General features: G+C 30.5%; 2 protein-coding genes across 2 annotated transcripts; one reads left to right on the top strand and one right to left on the bottom strand.

Annotated features, from left to right (window-relative positions):
- Nucleotides 1-577: 577 nt before the first annotated feature.
- Nucleotides 578-4,732, top strand: LOC131849105 (peroxisomal membrane protein PEX16). The gene has a single exon (XM_059199096.1). The coding sequence runs from the start codon at nucleotides 838-840 to the stop codon at nucleotides 1,825-1,827; it is 990 nt and encodes a 329-aa protein (XP_059055079.1). The 5' UTR covers nucleotides 578-837; the 3' UTR covers nucleotides 1,828-4,732.
- Nucleotides 4,733-8,405: 3,673 nt separating this feature from the next.
- Nucleotides 8,406-25,304, bottom strand: LOC131849254 (ADP-ribosylation factor GTPase-activating protein 1). Its single transcript, XM_059199287.1, has 9 exons — nucleotides 25,118-25,304; nucleotides 24,875-25,042; nucleotides 16,371-16,484; nucleotides 15,417-15,571; nucleotides 14,815-14,941; nucleotides 14,295-14,417; nucleotides 12,102-12,232; nucleotides 10,651-10,816; nucleotides 8,406-9,285 (listed from the first exon to the last, which is right to left on the bottom strand). The coding sequence occupies exons 1-8, from the start codon at nucleotides 25,175-25,177 to the stop codon at nucleotides 10,654-10,656; spliced, it is 1,041 nt and encodes a 346-aa protein (XP_059055270.1). The 5' UTR covers nucleotides 25,178-25,304; the 3' UTR covers nucleotides 8,406-9,285; nucleotides 10,651-10,653.
- Between the last annotated feature and the right edge of the window lie 952 nt (nucleotides 25,305-26,256).

The raw sequence follows: 26,256 nt of genomic DNA, 5'->3' as shown, positions 1-26,256 counted from the left end.
TTTTTCAGTCTACCAGTATATTTTTAATGAATTATAATTCATAAAACAAATGAAACTTTAGACAGATTTAGCATTACTGAAATAAGTGTTGATTATTACACTTTAATTACTCTGTTTTTCTTATTAAATTTTATTACACTGAAGTATATTTTTTTCACTTAGAGCGTTCAAACTAGGTAATAAACACCCGCATGAAAATTATAGCCTGTGTTATTCTGATGTATTAGTTACATATAATACTGTAAAGTTTCAATCAAAATCCGTTCAGTATTTTTTGCGTGAATGAATAACAAACATCCTCACAAACTTTCCCATTTTTAATATTATAACGATGAAGTGCTATTTATTAAAAAAGACATGATTTAAATATAGATAAGATTATAAACAAAATACGGGACATTATTGTAATTTAACTAGCAACAATATTTTATATCACTGTAGCCTTTCTCGGCTACGATAATGTAAACGTACTGTACGACAGTTTTACCACAGTGTACACAATTGTACATTAATTTTCCACTCATAGAGTAGACTTGAGTGAAGATTACTTATATTTGTCTATATTTCCAGACATATACATTTTTTATTCTCTTTCTTTAATTTGTTCCAAGATAATACAGTAATGAATTTGTCAGATATATAGTAATTATTGGATTTTGTTCTATTAAACCGCAAATTTGTACATGTAAGTCTATACAGTTACCGGCGTAATACAATTAATTATATAAACATATTTTTCTAAATATCATTATTGAAATATCACATTCGTTTACAGTAAAAAAAATCAACAGACGTTATCCATATTAATCTGTGACTGGAACTGGAACAATATCAAAAATGGGCAAAAGCACATCGCTAAAGGAATTGTTTTTAATGTATAAAAAATGGGTTATAAGTAATCCCAGCGTGGTAACAGACGTAGAAACGGTGGCTACCTGGTCGTCTTATTTCGTCGCTGGAAAGATTAACAAGTCACCCATAGTGTCAGAACTAGTGTATTCTCTATCTAAATTGCTATCGTTATACAATGACAAACTAATCAGGGAAGCGTATGGCAACGAAGTGCAGTATTACGGCTTCCGAGAGCAGCTGAAAGTGTGGCTCACTATAATTCACTACACAGAGGTATTTGTTGAGTTGGTTGCTAAGGACCGCTGTGCCACACGAGGAAAATGGACAGTAGCTACTTTACTGCAGTTATTCAAATGTTCCTCTGCACTCATACTCCTTTTCAGATATAAAGAGCTCCCTATACAGCATCCTCCGATACCCTCTTTACAGAGAAAACAGTATACTGATGGTAAAGATACAGATGAGAATTCCAATGCATTTTTCACTCTACGTAGATCGGGTAGAGTGATACGCAGGGTTGATGGGGCACCACCAGTGGCTTTCAGAGATTGGCAACCCATTAAAGTTAAAGATGACTCTACAACATTGAATATTGAAGGCAAAGATTTATTGTATGCTGAATCATTACATATATTAAAGCCCCTGGTACATCTCGCCACAATGAGGTTATTTGGTACTAGAGCATGGAAACAATGGTTAGTGGCACTGTGTATTGATATAGCTAGTATGAGGCTTTACAATAGACATATGAAAGAGTTATCATATGAACAAAGGCTAGAGATTAGTCGTAGAAAGCTGGGCCTAGTACTATACTTGCTAAGGAGTCCAATGTATAATGGTTATTCTAAGAATGTCATAGAAAATGTTCTGAAATCAGTAACAGAGAAGTTACCATTTATGTCATTCATATGTTCACCAATTATTCAGTATCTGAGCCATTGGCAAGATATATATTTCTACATGTGGGCCTCATAAACTTTAGTAGAAATGTTAATTATGTGTACACAACTTAATTGCTCTTAAATATTTGTGTGGGGAGATGGGGGTGGTAGTTTTAAGAATGTTTTCCTATTTAATCATTGGGCCTATATACAATAACATTATTAGTAACTATTTTATTAAACTAGCTGTTTATTACAATGTTTCATCTTTGATATTTGTTTGAAAGAAGCATATATTGTCTCTACAATGTTATTGTCTATAAGGTGGAGATATCGAGAAATTGTTCAATTGATATTAATTGTTATATTTAATCTAAGTGGGATTAGTAAAAACCTTTTCGAATACCATAATAAATCGTGTTGAGAACTGTAACCTTTAGTCCACAGTAGAAAAAATATTGACAAGGTATGGGTAGTTAAGCAAAGAATTAGATATAGTACAAGAGAAATTTACAAAAATGGTGATAAGAATGAGCAGTTATTTTTAATTTATTCTAATAAATAAGTGCTAGATAGTTGATATTTAAATTTGACACGGTTGTGATAATAATGTCATCAGGAGAAATGGATAATATTGCAGTTGTCACAGCTAATTTGCAAGTTTAATAGAACTTTACATATTTAATCGACAAAATCTGTTTAATATATAGCCTTTTACATACTGTTATGACTTATCCTGATATTTACTACTTTTGTTGTTATGGTTTAATATGGTGTATATAATAATTATAATTATTTATTATATCTACACATGCTATTATAGTTACGACAAAGCATCTGTCTGTTTCTTAAGAAAATAATGAAATAGTTGCAGATTATATATTGTCAGTAACCTCATATAATTGCTAACCTATATAATTAGTAAAAAGTATATACTTTTATATCTTTTATACATTCCACTTATTATTATATTGATATTTCATCATTTATTAGCTGTTTGCAGTATTGGTAATATTTTACAGAAGCATTGTTTATTTTCACATAAGTAATTTTATGGTTACCTTCACAAAATAGATATTATGTTGTTATGGGCATGCAATGTTGAGAAATGTGGGAAAGTTTAATATTAAAATATGGATATAATTGGGACCCGACAGGAAATGTGTGAAAAATAACAAAAATATAAACATATTAACTAGCTTAGCTAGTTAATAGAATTTATTAATATGTATGTCAAGAAGCTATCAACTAATTCACTGATTAATTCCTTTCAAGGAATCTTATCTCGACTGTACATTGTTTTTGTGCCAACTGTATGAATGAATATAGAAGACTTATTTCACAGATCATAAATTCTTAATAACCTCAGTCTGTTGGTTGAATATTAAACATCAACAAAATTTTCATTTGGTGATATTATAAACATTGATGATATTTTCTGTGAAATAGGATTTTTTTTTTAATACAGTGTACTACAGTACATTGTGTGTGTGTGTGAGGTGTGTGTGTCCTCTTATTTTAATGGACCCATGCCTTGAGAATGACGAAACATATTTTTTGTATGATTGTATAATGTACATGGCCTTAATATTTTTATACATGTTATAATAGATTGTATAAGAGTGTACAAATATTAGGGCATATGTAATTAAATTTTGTATTTTTTTAATTTGTTATAATATGGCATTACATAAATCTTTACATGTAATATAACTGGTGAAATTATGGAATAGACCAGTAGAATTGTGCATTGTTTTTGGTAGTGGTATGGTGGTGGTAGTGAGATTGTGATTGTAAATGATATACGAGTCACGATACAATTACGATATTTGATTGGTAATAATAATGCTAATACGAATATTTGAAGACCATACAGCCTGTTCATTGTGTTAAAATATTCAAATTATGTTTCAATTGATTGTAATTTAAATTTCTAATTCCTTTACACTGGTTTATTTTATATTCAGATATTACTATACTAGCTATATACTTTATATATGCAGATATCCAAAAAAAACAGTCCTGGGTCACTGTCATTGTTAAATTTGAACCAAATTTCTTTTAGTAGCACATTAGTAATTTGATGGTAGAGAATTTTATTGCATGTCATCCGTTCGACAAAAGAAAACTGTTTTTGACTAATCCTTGCAGCGGATAGGGCACACTGCCCCACCTTAGTTCTATTCAAATCTTAACCAGGATGGGTAGTCTGCTGTTTGTGAAATCACTAATCATTTCGAGCATCTAAAATGTGTTATTTTAATAAAATTCAAATAAATACTGATCGAACTATAATGAAATGTGCTTAATTTGTTAATATAGTGACATTACATCCTTTTTTAATATACAAATAGTCTTTTTGATATGTTGTTTACTACAAAATAATATGTTGTACACTGAAAAATAAAAACAGATTTATTATATTGACTATTTTATTGACCTTAATTATAAACAATGACACATTTAAACACCGTCATAGTTATTATTAACTGATAGGAATTTCAACATGGCATAAGAAACAGTTTCAAATATATAACGTAATTAGGTTATCTTAGACAAAGTATTTGTCTCATCTCAATTAGGTATAACATCTATATCTACTTAAAACGTCAGTAATTTCTTTTTTTCAAAATAACGCTACGAAGTAATTTTTTAATCTTGTTTTACTATCAATACATTTACGTCAAAAATAGTTATTCAGTAAAAAAAATAATAAAAAATAGCTTGAATACATATATTTCAAATCACATTTGGTACAGTCAACTTCAAGTAGTGGCGTTGCCGTCAAAATAATTATGACAACTAACGATATCTCAATATGTACTTCACCTCAAAAGCAACTAATAGTATAATTGCTTTGTATACATAAAGTCATGTTTAACTTCAATAAAATAGCATTTTATTATCGTTATCGCACAAAGCGTTCAATATTATCTATCTCAACAACACTATTCTACTTTTAAACATGACCTTAGAATTAATCTTTCTTTTCAATATAATTAGTTACTTAGTTGACGCGAAGTATATGATTCGTTAGTTGTTTACAAGAATTTGATAACTTTAAAATTACAAGATAAGACTTTATAACATATTGATCACAAGCGGTTGATTATTTGTTTAAATAAAGACGACAACTGACGTGAAAAGTAACAAATTACAATGCGAGTAATTTCGTATAGTCGGTACATAGGGTTGATCTAAAAAATAGTAAACACAAAATACTGATACCGATACCTACATACTCCTTTATATTAAAACTTCTAGGTCAATCGCTAGTTTAATGTTTTGATTTTGGAATTCTCAATTAAAACAGAATGTACTATATAAAATACGAGTTACTTGTGATCTGTGAATATTAAATATATTTTTATATAGACTTGTGTATGAACTACTACACTTTGCTTATAATATAAAGATGCAACCACCTGTGCGTTTGATGTGATTATTAATGATACATCATGACAATGCGTACGGCTATGTTGCAATATCTTTATGTGGTGTATTCATGCCCTATAGTCTGAAGTGAGATTTTTAGTGTGGCCTAACTAAGATTTAAACAATGCATGAGTTTTAGGTGTCTCCTGTATAACTTCATATTATGTTAGGCGAGAAGCAAGCCTACATTTGTACGCATTATCTACTGCCATTGTAACATTGAATTCCAGGTATTTGATAGGTATATCCGTAAAAAACTGTGTTTTAAAACATAACTATTGGGGGAAGAGGATGGTTAGTAATAGCCCCAGACTAATAACCCCATTGCTAGCAATATATCACGTCAGGTCGACCTCTACTCGGTACCCCCTGGAAGCCATCGTGGTAAATTCCCATTTGCAAAGATGGACTAACTAACCTGACTTTATGCTCATTTAATCATCCTTCACTGGTGTCCCGCCTGCGTAAACCGTTAGCATAACATTCTCATCCTAAAAAAAATTATTAAGGAACGTTATTGTAATTGTTATGATGCCATATATCGGGAATTGAGAACATAAGCATACAATACAAAGTCAATTACTCATTATTAGAAGATTCTTGTAGCATATCTTAAAGAATACTTTATGAGTACGACAATTAAGTGATACATAATCAAGTTTATACAGTCCATGTCTATTTAATATACATATCGTTGTTTAGTAAAAATAAATGAGTCAAATTAAATAATTATGCCACTTATAACATGTATCAAAAAATTAAATACATATACTAAATACTTACAAATGATCAAAACGTAGAATATACGACATATATATTTGAATATATGAATATTATTAGAAAAAAACAATTTTGTAGAACTGATTTTTTGTCCGATAACGAATATTCTAGAAGTATAATTTCTCCATTAAAACAATACAGATATTACGAATATACAAAAGAATACTCCAATGTACAAAAGCAAATATAGTTTATTCAACACTCTAGCATACAGGACTATGCTACCGTGTGTGTGATAAAAGATCAATTTGTGAAGCTACTGATGCATTTTCAATGTAACAAAGTCATTTTTAGTTCCACCGTGTATTTAGGACCCCAAAATGTCTATTTCATGAAACTTAATCGTATTAAATATATAAAAACATAACCTAAGGACGTAAATTTAAAGTAACGTAAAATATGTTAATCTATCTAAATATTCTAGAACTATTAACCGAGTAATGAGATACTGTGGTTGTGCAGATTACAATTTATTGTGATGTATCCAATATTTATTTATTTTATTCTTATTATGCTAATTTTAACTAAAATATACCAACAAGTAGAATATAAACTAAAGTAAAGTATAAACTATTGCAATAATCATCAAAATCTATCTATAACCAAAGTGCATCACTAGCTTAATAAATTGATATGACAATTTTCTTCAAATGTGATTTAATTTTTACAAATACCATAGACAAAATCTTGGTGTTTTTATATAACTTGGAATGTCATGCGAGTTGACGGTCCATAACTGGTAACGGTCGCCTGTAAACATGAACCATAAACATCACAGAATGTACTGTAACGCCTTTAGTATCTGTCAAACGACAAGCCCCCAACAAGTCAGAAGTCAGATTACTAATGTACTATATATAAATAAAAGTTATATTATACATTTATAATTACATCATAATATAAATGGCTTATATGCAAGCTATAACGGCCGTACGTCAGCACCAAATTTAAAAACTAACTAATATTATACATGTCTTTCGAATGATAATTATTAATAAATAAAAAACCTATCATAAGCATACATTAAATATAGTAAAAATCAACACATGGCTGCCTAGTATATGAAATACGTATAAGGCGACTTCCACCAGATGCACGAATGACATACAATGTTTACTTAAAGGGTGCAAATGGTTCAGAAATAAATGTAGTACACAAGTACCTTTAAAAATATAACAAATATAATCAATATTTTTAGGGCGCCTTAGTTTTATTTTCCACGGGCCTCAGATGGTAAAGTTACGGGTTTTAGTGTATACATAATGTTTCGCATAGTACAATGCGAAACAAATTGATTGAGAATCTTTAAATATAGCTACGTGGTCAAATGAGGAGAACAGTCAATCAATGCATCTGGATATACGGTAGTGCCACATATGTACCATTCACAAGATATAACTAAATAAAATCATATTATGCAAAGAGAATATTATGCCGTGTGCTAAATATTATACATTTATAACTAAAGATTTAATACCTAGCTTAAGATAATAATATAATTTCATAATGACGTCTATCTATATTTTTGCTAATTATATTTAAAAAAATATGTTTATATATTTTAAATGCAATACACATTATTTAATGGCAAATAAATAGTTGCCAGCGTATTATGTATTTATAAATATACTAGTATTATATTTGAACAAAAGTAATACCTATAAAACGCTTAATGCGCTTCGTTAAATTCCGTACATTTGACGGCAGTATTCAGAAATACATACTACGTGATCATAATTGTATTATACAATATTAAACATACGTAGTTACCCTCTCACTTATAAACAGGATATAAACCTATTTAAAAATTAATTGCGGAATAACTCTATGCTACGAGACCAATGGTTAAGATTAATATGATGGATAAAACAAATAAATATAGATATCATAAATGCATATACATCGACAAATACATGCAATTGTACTTGTCCTAAAGTAATAGATATTATGTATAAATATATTTCAAATATGTATTTTAATTTTGGATGGGACAAAATTAAAAGCAAAATATTTTTTGTAATATAAACTGGTTTACCGCACTAATATCATTCAAACTTTGGAGGGATTGTTGTAAACTGTAACACTAAAGTGGCAAAATATACTTCATGGTTCTTTAATAGTATGCTTTTTATAAGTGAGAGGACACATAACAAAATTCTGTATATACGCATATATAACTGCTTTTAAAATACTATTATGAAAAATAATAATATTTTCACCACAAATTCCTAAAGGCAAAATAAAGCGGCGGTTCAAACACCTCCCATTTCGAAATGCTTGTTGTTATGCAAAATAGATTTCATTGTACATTTTAATATAATATTTTGTAGCTATGTCTGAGCCATAAATGGTTATTATGAAAATAGTTTTTCATATACTTACTATTATAATAATGTATATTGAATAGATCAGCTGTATCGACATTTAAACGTCATTGTATTATTACGTATTTGTACTTCTTTTCTGTATTTAGACACGTCCAGGAGCATAAGTCGTGAATGAAACTGTTACTAATTATTGGACAGTAGGAAATATTAAAATCATTAAATTGTGTTTTTTTTAAATGATTTTTTGTTATGTATATTTTAAATAATTTTCAGTTTGAAACAGCATCTCGTATTTATATGTAGTACTAGAAAATGGTTGGTATAACTACAATGAAACATTTTATTTCGCTCAAAACATATGCAGTATACAACAAACAAAGAATACATTATCGGTCTGACCTTGTACATAAAAGAAAACAGAGAATTGTAAGAATACTAGAGAAATTTAAAAGTAGGCTAAGATAGATTTAAACTTAAATTTCAAGAAGTAAATTTGCGAAAGTGGTCATGTCTATCAGTTAATTATATACATACATACATACACATATATTATACTACAATTATCCAATTATGATTTTTGAAACACCTATTCTCCTAATAACTTAATAAGCACTAAGAAAACAAATACTTTGATGCGAATTCAGAATCGCGTAACATTTATAATTGAACATTAATACATCAATCTATTAGAACAATGTTGACAACAATATTTCGTAAAATGACACCAAGTTTTTAATTAGAAGAAAGATTAGTATTCGCTCCTTTGGACTATTTCCACCTTCAATGACTTTATGTATGTATTATGAAAGCATACAGAACATCTGAAGAATATCCCGCGTCTTATACATTTTTCCTATACTGTACATTAAGAATAAATTTCAGATTCATAGATACATTAAAAATAATGATACAATTTGGAGGGTCGAAACTTCCCGTGCTAACAATATCGCTTAATTTATAGAATTGCACTGTAGCATAGAAGGGTTGTGTGAACTCCAAGTTGCAAGAATCTGTAATGTTAAAATTAGTTGCATTAATAACTATTAAAAACACTCATTAAATCAATCCTGATAGGGGAGTGTCAAACTGTCAAATGTTACATTTATCAAAACTGCAACAATTGATAATGCCGATGAGTCCAAATTCCATCAGATTTTTTATGCACCCGCTCGAATTACTTGTAATTTGTCAGCATGTCACTCCATGGCTCATTATTTACAATATTGCATTATCGCCGAACTTACATAGATATGATTAATTCTGCTAATTAAATATAATTTTAAGTCTAATTTATCTGAGACCCCAACGGTCGTAAGTTCAAATCTACCCTAGATAAAAATAAGAATGTTGAATTATATTTTGGATAGACTCTCACCTTCACTCTCTCTCACCTTCAATTACGTTTTTTTTTGTATTTACAAATAATAGACAAGATTTGTGTAAAAAAATTGGAATGATCTAACGAAAAAGTAAAAGAATTTGCAAAAAAATCTAGTTTTAAAAATATATTGTAAGAGAGAATTGAAACTTCTTTTCTCTATTAGTATTGTGTGAAGGAGCCAGTATTATATACTTTAGGTTTGTCTTCACATAAAAACAAACATGCAGAATTAAATAAAATTTTAAATCTTTAAAAAAAGAGCACCTACCGAGTTAGCTACATATTCTCTGCGGTACAATAATAAAGAGCTACTATTGAAGAGTCTTTCGAGTTTTGATTAAAAATTATTTGTATATTATGTTAAATTTATTTAACTCTATCGGGTACTAATTAGTACATGCTCTTGTATTAATTAAAACCAGTTGTATTTATAAATCTTTATCATTAAACAACATTTTATAAGTTCTGACTTATATTGACCTGCAGGCACCTGATTAACATCTGTCAAAGAACTTCCAGAAGCTACACCAATTAGGCAAGTATCTGGTTTTAGTTAGTTTCTTTTCATGATGTACATGAAAAGAAATGGAATATAGCTTAGAATTCCATGGATTCATCATATTTGTGCCCGGACTTGTTTCTAGTTACTTTTCGGGACTACAAGGTAGAAACTTCGAATATTCCGATACTTGTGACACGGGTTTGATCTAAATAATAATAATAAGACTGGACAATTCACACAGCACCACTACTTGCAAGCCAAGCAGCTCATGTGTTATAGGTACTAACAAACGATACAATTGTATAAGTAATTCGTTAATATATTATATTATGAAATACATACATAATATACATAGAAAACACCCAGACCAATACAAAAGTCATGTATAAAAATGTTTTTGCGTCATGCAAGGAATCGAACCTACTATCTTCGGCAGTAAGGTGTGCCAATCACCGAGGTCGCTATAATCAAATAAATATGTTTTCAACTCACTATTTAATTGTTGAGCCAGTCCCATGAGTCGTCATCACTCTTTTTCTTAATAGTGATGTTTTTAATGTCAGGAGGAGGGCTGGATACGCCCACCTGAGACAGGTCGCGTGCATCAAGATTGTTCCGGGTTGTCACAGACTCCTTCCATGGCTGGGTTTGCTCATTCCTGTTTTAATTTTAATACATATGTATATTCGAATTTAGTTGTCTGTGAGCAGTTAGACTGATACGAATGCAAGTCATATATACTAACGTTATTTGATTGTTGTCTTGTACGCTCTGAAATGTAGGCCCAGAAACTATTAGACCGACAATATTTTGCAATAAATACGCAAATACATTTTTTTTAATAATTACATACATATTATAAAACACCAACACAAATAAATATTACCTTTCTATGACTTAATACGGATCTTAATTTGCCTTGAAGATGAAAATTTTCTCTGGAACGAGGACCATGTCTTAAAGAAAGTATTTAACATCAACGTAGTTACATTGGAAGGGATGAATGGATTGTGTGAAAGACGATATGTATAAAAGGAAAGTAAGCTCAGATATGGACTGCTGATAGGGATCAGTGAAAGGAGAGGACATACTGCGCCGACCCCAAATGACGATAAAAAGGCTAGGAAATAATTATTGGTGACGATGAGATGAACATTTTATCCCTAAAGATCAGATGAAGTAACGAGTAATAGTATATGTACATTTAATCTAATATTATAAAGACGTAAAGTTAATGGGTTTAGATGTTCGGTATAATATACACAATTGGCCTGTTTTGAAAATTCTTTAATATTGGATAGGGAAGTTGTAATGAAACATATTACGGAAACGGGGAATCTGTGACCCTGACTAAACGTAAATTGTAAGTGGAAAAATTCCAAAACTGGACTTTGTCTGAATTTTACAAATAAATATCATTTATTCATGTAGGCATTTTAGCCGCTTAAGAATGTCAAGTTTATATTGTTATAATATATTTCTAGCAAAAATTCCTTATGTTAAAAAGTAGATGTTCAAATATCTGAGAAAATTAAATACGTAGGAAACTAGTTTATATATGTTAGATTTTCTCTTAAGTTTTTTATAGTAACTTGTTTTTTTCATAGTATTTGTACTTTTTTGATCCAAGCTCGCCAAAACGCACTGACAAACATACTAAAATTCTAACAATATGGTTTTGGGATCTATCTTTTTATAATTTCTATCCCTTATAATAGTTTTTCACATATATCTTTCATGTACAGACAGTGATCAGTTATAATTTACGTATAGTATAGAGCACCTCCTGGGAAATTAAGTTTCCTAAGTATATATTTTTTTTGTATCCATCTTGCAATCGGTCGAAGACTATGAACAGATGTCGCTGGTAGTGTGATTCCCAGATGGAATCATCGTCTCTTTAGATGGTCCTGATTATTATACCCTGTATTCTGTATACTGACCATTGAGAATACGGTTCCGAGGTGGAACTCCTCATAGCCCCGTAACTCTGCGACTGGTAGTGCCCGGAGTTGCTTGCACGACGAAGGTCAGTCGTCCCTCCGAGCGAGCTCCAACCACCGCGATTATTTACCTGTGACGCAGTCAAATAAACATATACAAAACAATACAATAAAAGAAAATAAACACCGATTTACAACAACAGTAAATGTATACTAAGTGTTTCGTGTTTCATAATGATTCGCAAGTACAAGACCGTCTTTCTCCAATAACCCCGGGTCAATCTTTTTATATATTTTCTTAATTGTTTACTGTTTAACCTATAAGTTTCTTGCTACTTTCTGTTAGATCTGCTCAATCTGATTCTATTTACGACAATATTAGTATAACATCTTTTCAGATTAAATATCTTTTTGGAATTTGTTTGTTCTGTAGTACCTAATCCATGTGTATTTTAAACAATATATAATATTTGATTTTTATGTATTTTATTTACTTATGTATGTTTTATATAAATTTTATATTTTATTATTTATGTATACCTTTAGTAGTTGTACGTGTATGTATTTTGTAATGGAATATTATTTCTGTAACTATAGTGCGCCACCTACCTTTTGACTGTTTAATACTTCTATCTCCCAGGTTGTCTGTAAGAGATTGCTTTAAGCGATAAGGCCGTATTTTGTTAAGCACATCTATGCAAAGTATTGTTTTTTTCTTATTTTTTCTTCAGTGCGCAATATAGAGTTTTATTATTAATGTTATTATTATCAGGGCTGGGCAGTATTTGAATTTTACGTAATTCAAATACAAATTCGTATTTAGTATTTCAATTACTATCTATAAATGGTAACTAGTAATTTGAATTTTGAATAACTGACGCCGAGGTATTTGTAATTAGAATTCAATTCCTTTACTATTAGGCTTTAAATTACATTTTAACAAATATGCCGGTGCGACTTTTATAACATACAAAATGATGCTACGTCACGCATATACATAATTTATCTCTATCAAATTGGAACTAAGAAGCTATTCAAACTAATTATTCTGATTTATGATTTTGATAATTATCTTTGATTAGGCTTTTTATTCATCATTCAGATTAAGTTTACGCCAATACTGCCTAAAATCTGAATGAATAATTCGTATTTTTAATAAATGTACTAAAAATAATTTAATTCGTAATTTATATACTTAAAAGTATTTTGTTTTGTTGAATTTTAAAAACACAGGTATTTTGTAATTTGTATTTTAATTCAAGCATGTATTTTGCCCAGCTCTGATTTTCAGTTGGGTCCACAGTTGTGTTACGGATATCATTAACAACAAAACTCACACTTTCAAGAATTACAATACAAATTAAAAATAATACTAACAAAAGAAATAAACGATATAACAAAATTAAAATTAACTTATTACCCTGATATAAGGTTTCAAAGATTTTAAAAATTTTTTAATAGATAATATTTTGAATATTGAATTTAATTTGAAATTTGAATTTAAAGACCAATTTATATAAAACAAGAATAAACATGCTCCAAGAAAGATCTTTATTTCTTATAGGCCGACCCCGCGGTTCTACTTTTTAATTTGTAAACCAATTGGAATAAAACATACACAATATATCAGTGAAAATCGCACCCGAATCGGTTAAGTCGTTTCTGAGGTTTTCTATTAAATCTTTGATATAGAGACATCTAGCTGATACATTTTTATCATTTATATATAAAAGACATAAAATAATAATAACCCTGGACAATCCACAAATGGCCATCTAGTCCTAAGCTAAGGAGATATGGGTACTAGAGAACTAATAAAAATACTTAAATGCATTTTTTTGTAAATACATACATAATTTACAACCAAACCAATATAAACAAACATACTCATGACTACAAAATTTTGCTACGTGCATGGAATCGAAGTCGTAACTATTAGAAGTGGTATGCTAAGAGTGCTTAAATGAGACTTTACACACATACCCATTCATCTAGTACTGGAACTTTAATGGTAAGATTTTCATTGAATTTTGCTTAATAATTTTTGTATAAAATCCACCACACACACCATTGTAGAGATGGTTACGCCACAGTTAATGAGCTGTTTTCACTCCATTAGTACCTTTAAAAACTTATATCTAGAAAATGTATCGGATTAATAATTGAGACATTTTTATTGTTATTATTTTTTACCTTCTCAGTCACAGTAGATGCCATTTCAGAGACCTTCTGGGTCGCAATGCCACCATAACGGACCGCGCTCTCGGTCGCAGTGCGAGCAGCCTTAGTTACAGACGATGTTAACATTGACCACCCCTGTAACATATCACAATTATATTTACGAACTGACACAAACTAATTGAAGTTCTCAAAATTATTTTGAAGAACAGAATGTTAAAATATTTTGTAAAGGAAGAATTGAGATACAGTAAATTCTTTTTTTTTTAACTACGACGTTGACAAAATGAACAATGACAATACACTTAACCAAACTTAAAAACCAGGGCCATATTTGCGGATTTTATTGTAGTTTTTAGGTTTTTAATTGGTTTCAAATTCAAATTCAAAATCATAGGACATTTTAGCCGCTTACGAACGTAAAATTTTTTACATTATAATTTTTTCTCTACCGTTTGAAAACACAATTGGTTCACTCCTCGGGGCACGATGACGTGTTTCGAGTCCGCTAATAGTTTAAAAATTTTCTACTAACCGAAGCCAACGATGCCAGTGTGTTATCAACCATTTCATTGCCGCTATGTATGGGAGACATAGGCGTCGACTGTGACTGTTTCGGCGTGTTGCCGAATCCGGTGTATCTCCCGCTTCCATATTCGCTACTGTTAATAAGAATTCAAACACAATATTATTTGTCTATTTCTCACCGGTATTTCATTGATTTTCTAAGAAGAGTTACTAAGAATACATATTACTCGAGAATATGAAGATACCTTAAGGATTAAAATAATAAACCAAACTCATTTCTTAAATTAATGGTTCTTATTCGACTGTGTATTCTGTGTGTACGAACTAGTATAAAGTCCAACTGATGGAAAACAGTAGATGTTGCCTAGAGACATAAACACCCCATATCACAAACTATCCTGGTATCCGTGATATACCTCGATATCTTGACAATCCTGAGAACTTAAGTGAGTGAGTTTTTAGAACTGATTTCATATGAAAATCATAATTTTATTGTCATTTTGTGAATACAACGTGCACAAAATAGAATAAAACCTCATTGGGCGTAAAAAAAAGGTGAAGCAATAGCGATTTTACAAATGTATGTGAAATGAAAGTATATAAACGCACTGGTAGCTTATGTTGTTGTCAGATCCGCTGGTGTGAAATGCGTTATCACCAGACGAATAGAAGTCCCTGGACTGAGTCCACTCCGCTGGCTTCTCCACCGTCTCAGGTTTATAGTCCGAGGGGCTCCAAGCACGGCCCTCGGAGAGGGCAATAATCTAAAACAAAATGGCGTATTGTGTTATTATCAGTTTAATAACCTAAAATAAGATACATTTTCTTTGCGCTACATACTGTATACTCACTGTTTTCGCATATTGATCAGTTATTAAATGAAATGTTATTTCGTTCTAGAATTTATATGTTATCCTATACAATATATTTCATTTGGATAAATAAATCATTTTCCAAATTTCATTTTCCTCAACAACTACGATGTTGATTCAAATGTTTATAAACATTTTATGTATATTCATATTATAGAAGTATATAGGTATACTCGTAATTTTTAAATTGTAATGACAATCGAAACTTGTTTCCATTGCTATACTAGGAATATACTCATGGTCGACCTACCTGTTTCCACCTGAAGACAAACGTAGTTGATTCTTGGTCAATTAGCCACGAGGGCTAACTGAACTGACTTTATATTCGTTCTATCATCCTCCACTGGTGGATGTATGCAGGCGGTAGCCCCGATCCATAAATTACGTCATACTAATTAAAGTGATTTTTATCCCTCCCCCATGTCAGAGTTGATAACATTTTAATAATAAAATTGCGTCACTGGTTCGTGTATTTCTAAAATTGAAATGTGATTACACAAAATCTGAGACCCCTTCAGCGAGATTGGAAAGGGATTTAAGACCTTTAAGATCCTTTCGGACAGCGAGAGCTTTCATGATTTTTTACACGAATTTTGTGACTCCTTCAAGTTCTTATTATACAAAGCAATACTACGTCGACTCTCCCCCCTAACATGTAACCTTATTTATTATTCTCTTATATAGTACTGACCCTTTGTTTGTACATAGAAGCAGCTTTAGTATTATACTTCTGTGGTATAGTCATACCAGCTTTGTAGTCCGGTTGACTCTCGAAAAACTCCCGTGCCTTGGCGTTTCCTCCCACCTGGAAGTTTATGAAATTTATGATTTAGAAAAATAACTATTTATTTGGTCATACCTATATTAGTAGGTATATAGAATCCAAATTTAAAATTTTTAACCTAAAAATATTATTACGTATTATAAAACACACTCCCTTGTTGTGTGTCTGTATATTGGCGATAATCTTAAAAACATTGAAAAGGATTTTCATGCAATTTTTTATATGTCAACAGAGTAATTATAAAATTAAAATTTGATTGATAGTATATTGACGAAATTTAAATTTAACCAAGAACTACATATTGTTATAAAATTGTTCGGGTCAATATCAAGCTGTGCATATTTGTAACACATCGAGCGACAGAGTTCTATTCTCATCGTCCAATTCGCCGTTTATAGAACTGAAGTTCAATTACGTCTATTATAGGAGTGATATCTATTATCTCCTCCCGTCAAATAGTCAAATAAGACCTGAATGTTGCTGTCTCGTTATATCAGAAGTGTTTGTGTTTTAGTAATCGATTGGGCATCGATACAATCGTTTGGCACTTAATTGTCTTAGTTGTAGGGACAAACAGACGCGTCTATAACTAAATATTACAAGTATTAATGTCGCATTCTGTGTCTATTAATCATTTGTTAATAGTAATATTCTTAATGAGATGTGAAAATATTGTAACTGGCTAATAAGAAATGTGTTTTTATATCTAAATTTGTATTTTGAAATTTATAGTTCCTTTTTAGATTCTTGTTTTGATACTTCTATTCCTAATTGTCAGTAGTCTATATTAATATATTTTCTCCGTTTTACCTAGTCTTTTTCCTTATTACTACAACAGAAAATATGACTTGTAACACAGGATTTACATTGCTGAGAAGCACCAAAATTTAACAAACGAAATTATTTAACTATGCATTATACTTGGCTACACATTCTATGTGGTTGTAGCCCTCTCATGCATAAACGAAATATCTTCTTGGAAAGTATACTTTCCAAGAAGATATTTCTTATTTCTATATCCTAAGGAGATAAAAACCATTGCTCCTAAGAATATCCTTCAATTATTGTCCCTCACTTGTCTAGGTAGCGAACTTTCAGGGCGAGCATAATAGCCCAAACTACCAATAAAGATATAATAACCTTTTAATAAGTAGATAGTTATTATTCCAAAATCAATAGTTTAAACTAATTTTTCACCTAGAGAATGTAACTGAATATCCTTCATACCGACCATTAATGACCAAAGCAGGACACTAGTGACTTTATGTAATGTTGTGATTAATGTGACTCAAGTAACATCATCGAAAACATACTGTAGGTACAACAAAAAAAATTTAATACTACACTAAGAAATATAATAATAATGTTCCTTTAATTCTTACTGTGAAGTCTGATGTAAAGTTGTTTTTTTGATACAATAAATTTCATTTAATTTGATTAAGTAGGATGTAATAAGGAATACTGAGTAAAGCCTATTATTCTATAAATTATTACTTGGGAGACAACCTTGACTCGCTAAGTTGTTCAGACATGGGATTTTCGATAATTAAAATATATATTACATATTTACGCTATTTGATCGTTATGATATATTTTTTTAAATTTATAAATTATTACTTGGGAGACAACCTTGACTCGGTAAGTTGTTCAGACATGGGATTTTCGATAATTAAATTATATATTACATATTTACGCTATTTGATCGTTATGATATATTTTTTAAATTGAAACAATTTAAAAAGAGAAATTTAGAAATATTACTAGCAGTGTTTCTTGCCAGTACTTTTCAAGTATAGCAGCTAGCATAACTAAAATGTAGAGATAGTGATAAAAATTTATAGGATTAAGTGGCAGAAAGAGTCCTGCATAAATTTTAATAATAACATATTTAATTTGATTTTATTTTCATGTATTTGCCAGTAGGTATATTATTTCCATCGACGTTTTATTATAAACAAAATTACTATTTCCCTATGTTATATTACATTAAATTGTTACTAAATACATAATAACGTTATAAACTAGAAGGTTTGTCTGTTTGACTATCAGTCTGTTTATTACATTTCCACTCTAATGGATTATTTATTATTATTAATTAAACCAGCTAAATAGATGTTAATTAAAATTTATAGGAAGAAATGTACGAAGTATGTTTGTTTCACGAAGACGAAGTATCCTATATCTTAAAAACAGCAGACGTAGTCGTGGTTAATAGTTTGCAAACGTGGTCTATCTTTTTTTATGTGTGAATAATATTTATTATCTGGCAATAATCTTCCAGACCTATGCCTAAAGTTCAAATATTTAACCTAGTGTTGTTTAAATCCAAACGGTTATATCGCTATTTCAGCCGCCAAGCAGTTAGCTTAGTAAGTTATATTTGAAAGATGAGAGAAGGTAGAGAAATTACAAGAAAGGAAGAGAAAGGATAAGATTCCCCATATTCCTTAAGAATGGCAAGAGTGGTATCACGGGCTCACATGATATCGTGATGTCCAAGTGTTGTACATGTTTTGCCTTTATAACTACATTATAAAATAGCTTAACTGAATTAAATGTATTGTAAGCTTTACTTAGTTGCGGACTCAGTTTATTTTATAATAGAAATAAATAATTGACTGACTACTAAAAGTATTAATTCTACGTAGTTGAATTTACATGCACAGTAAATTACAGTAATTGAATTAAATTTTTCAATTAAATAATATTATTCCCTAGACACTCGCTGGTATTAAAAATAACCAGTAATAATTATCACTTTTTTAAATAACAATCATTCTGATCAAGTTATTTAATTTACTTATTTATTTATCAACCCAAAAGTAAAGTCTAGGGAAAGGTTTTTATCATAAAAATTGTGTAATTGTGTAATGACGTTAAAAGCTGATAGCAAAAGCATGTTAGGAAATTGTTTTATTATTATTAGCGAATTTAAACTTCTACTATTATTTTTCACCTTTTTGTTATCGATGAACTGGCATTGCAGTCTCTACAATTCATTCTGCGCATCGCACGCATCTCTGTTGCAAGGTCACTTTACCGGTCGATTCCGAACAGTCTAGCTCTTCAATAAAGGCACCTATGATTTTGCAACGTACGTTGTTAACCAACTGACGCTATATACTCGTACAATTTGATATTAATATCATAATAAATGTGGATTCAAAAATGCTTCAGACGAATTGGAGCAACGGAGTACATGATCACCGATATTTTTAACTCATACTTGTATTGATAAGAAGAAAGAAAAATTCAAGTTCTTTCATTTAATAACCATATAGTGGGAAATAATAACGAACTTAGTATACCTCTTTATTTGAAAAAAAAAACCGCTATTTTCTATTAATAGCCTTGTTTTTCGAATTATCGAAACCCTTTCTTTTGATATTATAGGAGTGCGTTAAAAATAACTTCTCCACGATCCTGGATGTCCTTCGGTTTTAGATTTAGAATGACGTCACATAACTTCTCTCAAACCTCATTGCCGAACTAGGTTTTTAGAAAATTTTAACTAGAACAGTTGATAATCTGCTTCAAAACTGAGTTGCAGAATTTCATTGGAAAATACTTGCAAGTTAAATGAAAGCTTGTAAAAATTTAATTTTATTGTGTTTTATAAACAAGAATAGTTAATAAAATCGTTACTTATTAATTTAAATTTAAAACATAAAGCGATTAAAGTTAAAATTTTACTAGAACGTGTCATGTCAGTATATAGCCATTGCAGTATTGTATTGCACTGCTAAACATATTTCCTACTGTCGGAAACGTAAGTTAAAGCAGAACGCTCTGCAGAAATGTATAAATATAGTTATTTTTATAGAAATCCCTTTATGTCATACTCATATAATATACAAGAAATATATATTTAGCATGTATCTAAAGAGGTGATTACTATAACTTAAAATGTCTTAAGCTTTATTACGTGACTAAATTGCTTTTCATTATTTCGTAAGTGATAGTCTCATAATCCCCAAATACCCCTAAATTGATCACTTTCATAATTATGTTTGAAATAATAAGATCTAATAAGTAAATTATATAAGCTTAACATATTTTACATTATATACACATAATATGATTTTCCTAATCGAATCACAAACAAAAAAGATAAAAGCTATTATTATGAATCCCACGCGTATAAAGTTGCGATCACAGTTAATCATATATATAACAAAATCGTAAATAAGCTGTAGGTACATTCAACCTCCATTTGTAAAAATACAATACTTACGTTACAAAGATAAAAAAAGTTTTAAGAATCTGTTTGTCTGCACGTCAATGTCAGAAATGAAATCCCGTAACATTTAGTCTATGTTTCATTCCAAGCGGTCCATAAACAAAAAAGTTAAGTTAATAGACACTTCTATTCTATTCTCTTTATGGCGAATACTAATGCGGCCGATGTGCGCACAAATTAATTAAATGAATTCGAAAATAGAAAACAGTTTGCAGATACACGAACTTTCTGATGTGAACTTAATTTGGGATTTGTTTGAAAATTAAGCCTATTTTAATCTAATATGAGCCTACTGTCAATTAGTAGTGCATACAATCAATAGAGGGTTAACATAAGAGAATTTCATAACTTAGTTTCAATAGTTGCTATGCAAGTAACGCAAACGGGGTCACTGGGAAATTTAAATAGGGCACGACCTAGGTATATCGATTTACGTGCCCGGGAGTAATAGCTAGGTCTCAACTAAAATTAGATAAATATCACTTTCAGGTCAGGCGAGATTCCTGTTTCATGTTTAGTAAACAAACTTAGCAGATGTTTTTATCCAAAACTAGTCATAATAAAATAAAGTTCGTATCGATATCCATTTATTTTGGACGCCATTATTTCGATATTTTGAACATGATAAGACTGTATTAAATATGGCACCTGATATGATTTTATTAATTGAATACAAACATGAATATTAACTAAGAATTATTTGAGTAACATAAAACGTCTTGCGCAGTTACAAACCAAATCAAAAATAATTTATTCATCTAGGATGCATTTTAGCCGCTTATGAACGTCAAGGATTTTATCTTATTATTTTTTCCCTTCCGTCCAGTTTAGTATACAAATTCAATTTAGAATAACTGGCAAACTCAAAAGTATATTTTTTATAACAGTTTATACAAATTATGTATTTATAAGGTGCTTATGTCTAACACTAAATGAAAATCCCGTGCATGAACAACTATTGCCATGCACGTTTGTCGTATAAGTAATCGTTTAATGAGTAATAAATAGGCTATGCTCTAATAATATGTCTTGTTCTAGCTAAAAAAATTACGAAATTCCATACAAACTTTCATCGGCTATTTTATTTTACAATGATTGAAGAAATAGATATAAGAACTGAAAAGGCATGGAAATATAATACTATTGATCCTTCAAAGAAATAATGAGAAATTAAAAAGAAATATAACAAAATAAATGGATGCGAAATATGGGCACTTACAAAAGAAGAAGAAACCGAATTAAGAACTTGTCAAAGTACCATGGAAAGAAGTACAACAGGAAAGAGGAAAGGGATAAACCACCAAATCAATAGAAATAGAACTAAAACACAGGATATAAATGTCAAAACTAGACAGCTGAAATGGCGCTGGGTTGGATACACATTACGTAGAAAGGATAAATGGAGCAAGGTCACAACTACTCGGTACCCAAGACAAGGACAAAGGAAAAGAGTACGACTAAATAGAAGATGGGAAGATTAAATAGTTAAAACAGCAGGGAAACTATGGACCATAATCACTATAGAGGAGCTATTTACTTGCACGCAAGCAGACGACGAAGTACTATTCGATATAGTGAACAGCAGCAAATAAAATATTATGTCTAAATAAAGGGCTGGGGGCTAATAAAAAGGGTTTTAAGGGTAAAATAGTTACAAACTTTGAACGTTGCATTTATTTATAGTTAATCAATAGCCTAAAAATAATTTACAAGCTTCTAGCTTTAAAACTTACGATAGTTCCATGCAACCTTTCATCTGCCGTTTCAAACCTTTTTTTCTTTATTTATATTTAATCAACAGCCTAAAAATTAACTGTCAAGCCTCTACATTAAAAAATGACGATACTTCCATACAACTTTTCATCCCTTTTTTCGCATTAAAAAATATAGTGTCCTTTCTCAGGGTTTGACAATCTAAAAACCAAATTTCATTTAAATCGGTTCAGTAGTTTTGGCGTGAAAGCGAGACAAACAAGCGAAAGTTACTTCCACATTTATAATATTAGTAAGGATTAATTCCTTAATTGTTTTTGCTAATCTTTAAAATGGCTTAACCTATTTGGGTTTGGATTTCAGAAATGTATTTTGATAAGCTGTACTTAATAATTTGTAACCATTTTATTCCAAACATATTTGGACATAAAAAGTAATAGTTGTAACAAGTCATGGTATTGGGTAATAAAAATATTAATAAATCTTTCTAAAAATCTATTAAAATAAGATTGCATAAAATATTTGAACTTCAGACCTATCTGGAAGATTATTCGATGCACACATATAAAATTGTATCCAAATGAACTCTACAAAAACGAACTGTCAGTGTGGTTGACTCCCTGATATAATCACATGCCATACTGTTAGGATATCCAAAATATAAAAATTTCGCAATTTTAAGGATACTAATACTCGACTTGTCTTTATCCATTTACTTGGGGTTGGCGCAGTGGCATCTTTTACCACTGATCTCTATCTATCTGTCTTACTCTCTTTTTATGCACATTATTATCAATTTTTTCCACTTTTCCTCTTACTATTTAATGATGTATAAAGGATATGTATGTAAATGAATGTAATCATTTACATACATATTAAATACTTTATTTAAAACGTACTTCTCACTCACTGAAGCATGTATAGACGTTACATGCTCCTTCTAAAAAAATCTGATAATGTTTTCTATTCATGGTGCAACATTCATACTGGTCTATCATTCCTGGTTACACACATCAGTCTCAACACTTGTTTCTCTGTTACATCATTCATCCATCACCATCATCATCATCATTAAGTTTCCACATCATATTGGATTAGAAATACCATTTGTGTAAGGCGATTCTACAATGTGCATGGTAAAAGTTTCCGGAATACAGCCATTTAGGATGATCAGTATGGTATTTTAACTTCTAGCGATTTATATCATGAAGACATTCAGAAGCTGATATCAATCTGACACTGTCTATGATTTGCGGTAGAAATTGGGGTTTGGGGTTGCGCTAGCATCTTGAACAGGTTCAAATATGAATATCATATACCTTTATGGTTTATTTTAATTGTTCCAACAACTACTGATACCATTTCATGGTAGCAACACAGGAAGAGAAGAGACTGTGGAACCACATTATGCAACAAATTGTTTAATCTGTGGCATATTTCGACATACATTGCTCATTTTATATGAGCAATGTATGTGCACTGAATGTCTGTCTTTCTGTGAAAGATATATCTATTCCAAGTACCTCGAGATTTCGATTGGTATCAAGAATAATGTCTTGAAAAAAAAGAGAAAGTAAAACACTCAAAAATAAGTATGTGCAGTTATATGTTCTAGCAGTTGAATTGAACGAGATTCTTTTGCCCTAAACTAACTGGATAGAGTGAAGTTTCAATTTCAGACACAAGTTTGGTCACACACTCTATGTACATATATATAACTTGAGCCTGCGAAATAGCAGCATACTCTTATACATAAAAATTAGCATATGAATTTAAGGGAAACACTTTAAAATAGATTTGATGTAAAAATTGGTTTTTGTTGTACTTACAAGAAATAAAATTTCTTTTCCATTAAATTGTATAATAAAAAATATTTTATAGGAAACCTAATTAGTGAATACTGGCTTAAGAGTTTGTGAAAAACAAAAATGTTTAAATATACACAATATTTAAACATTTTTGTTCGCGTAAGTGTGTATATTACTTTAGATACTTTAATATACTCTGTCTTAAGGAGATGTGTGTTGTCAGCCATGACATTACTAATATGACTGTTATTGTTACACTACCCTCCATTGTCAAACATTATTTTTGACTTCCAATAAAGAAATATTATTGTTATATATATAGTATAAATATTCTGTAATCTGGAAATTATCTGGGCAGTGATGGTTTCTAGGTCACTATGGTGGATGGTTGTCAGACAATCTGAATTTCTTTATTCTAAGAAATGTGCAAATGTGTGTCTCTGGTTCAATGTACATTTATTGAGACTACATGTATAGACATTGATTTTGTAAAACTACGAAGTAACGATCATATCCCATACGGACTGAAGTTGCGAAAGTAAAATGTACCAATACTGTATTACAACAGAGCTAAACAAACATTTATTATATGATGGTGACTGATCTAGCTATGTATATTAAATATATGTGAGAACAAAATGGGGACTCACCATCATCTTCTCCAGCTCTATGTCTTTCCATTTGTCCATGGTAACTGATCGTACGAATGACAAGTGTACACCAAGGCTGCGGTGAACGCCAGAACATTCAAGGCAAATCCATACGCCGTAGGTAACGGACACCCATTGAGGATTCAACGTACCGCACTCGAAACATTTCTGCCAGGAAATTGACCATTCTTAAACAATATTCCATATCCATACGGAGCTTAACAGAATCGTAATATTACTTACATGATTATCATCTATAGTTCTGATCGAGTTCAGCTTACGGCGAGTCCGCGGCGAAGCCATTCCTGATACTGGCAAACGCGAAAAAATTTAAGAATTAATGAATTCCTAAAGGACTACACTCCCGAATATGAGGGCCTATCCAAAGAGAATGAAATAATATTATATATCGGAAACGACGAATGCGAATGATGATGGATGACTGAATTTTGAAACGTCACAATTACAAACGGGACATAACTTGACAATTAAAAACTGACAGTGACAATGACATTCTAAATTTATTGACCGACTTTTTTTATTTATTCTGCTTTACGGCTCTGGATATACATCCTTTTGAGCCATTATCAAACTACTTTAAGCAAATGTTGCCAACTACAAAACTATAAAAGATTTTTTTCTTAGACAAATTTTTATTTCCTTTTGTTCCGGCTTAGATTTGGTTTAATTTCAGTCTTACTAAAAATTGTTGTAAACCATATTCAATATATGGTTTACAACAATGTCATATTGAAACAAAATATTTGTCCACTATATTTCTGTTGACATTAAAACAATGGTAAAAGGATAAAGGGCATGATATTTTAGTCCTCCGGAATGGCAACGTATGTGTGGTATCAGTGACATCACATAATCATGTGCTGATGTGCGTAGCACTTCATATATATGTGACATTCGTTTGTTATTCCAACTACATGAGGTATGGGTGTATTGTACAGGGTTTCCCTTGAAAATCAGTTGAGTTGAGTTTGACTGATTATAATAATGTGTTTATTGTTTGTGTAGTTTACACAAGAATATGTAGATACTAGTAAACACTCATTCAGTACAAAATTTATGAGTACAATAGCATTGCACATACTCTCATTGGGAATCATTGTGCTTTATTCAACTCTAACATACCTATCCCTGGTGCCGTGAGTGGTTTAAATCATCTAAATGTAAGGTTCCGTTTTACCATTTTTATTCAGAACCCTAAAAATGGAACACAATCTTAAGAACACAGGGTATCTGACCATTATGGTTGTATTTCCCTCTGATTATAGTAAATCAATTTTAAGGCATTCACAATCAAGAACTAAAGCAATTCTTTTTGGGTTTTAGCCTAGCCTTACAAATAAAATCTACATTTTAACTTTTAA

The sequence above is a fragment of the Achroia grisella genome, unplaced genomic scaffold, assembly GCF_030625045.1.
Source record: "Achroia grisella isolate CSIRO2021 unplaced genomic scaffold, CSIRO_AGI_Agris_v1 utg640, whole genome shotgun sequence".
NCBI classification, from domain to species: domain Eukaryota; kingdom Metazoa; phylum Arthropoda; class Insecta; order Lepidoptera; family Pyralidae; genus Achroia; species Achroia grisella.
The sequence above is the reverse complement of the archived record's forward strand: the minus strand, read 5'-3'. Positions and strand labels throughout refer to the sequence as shown.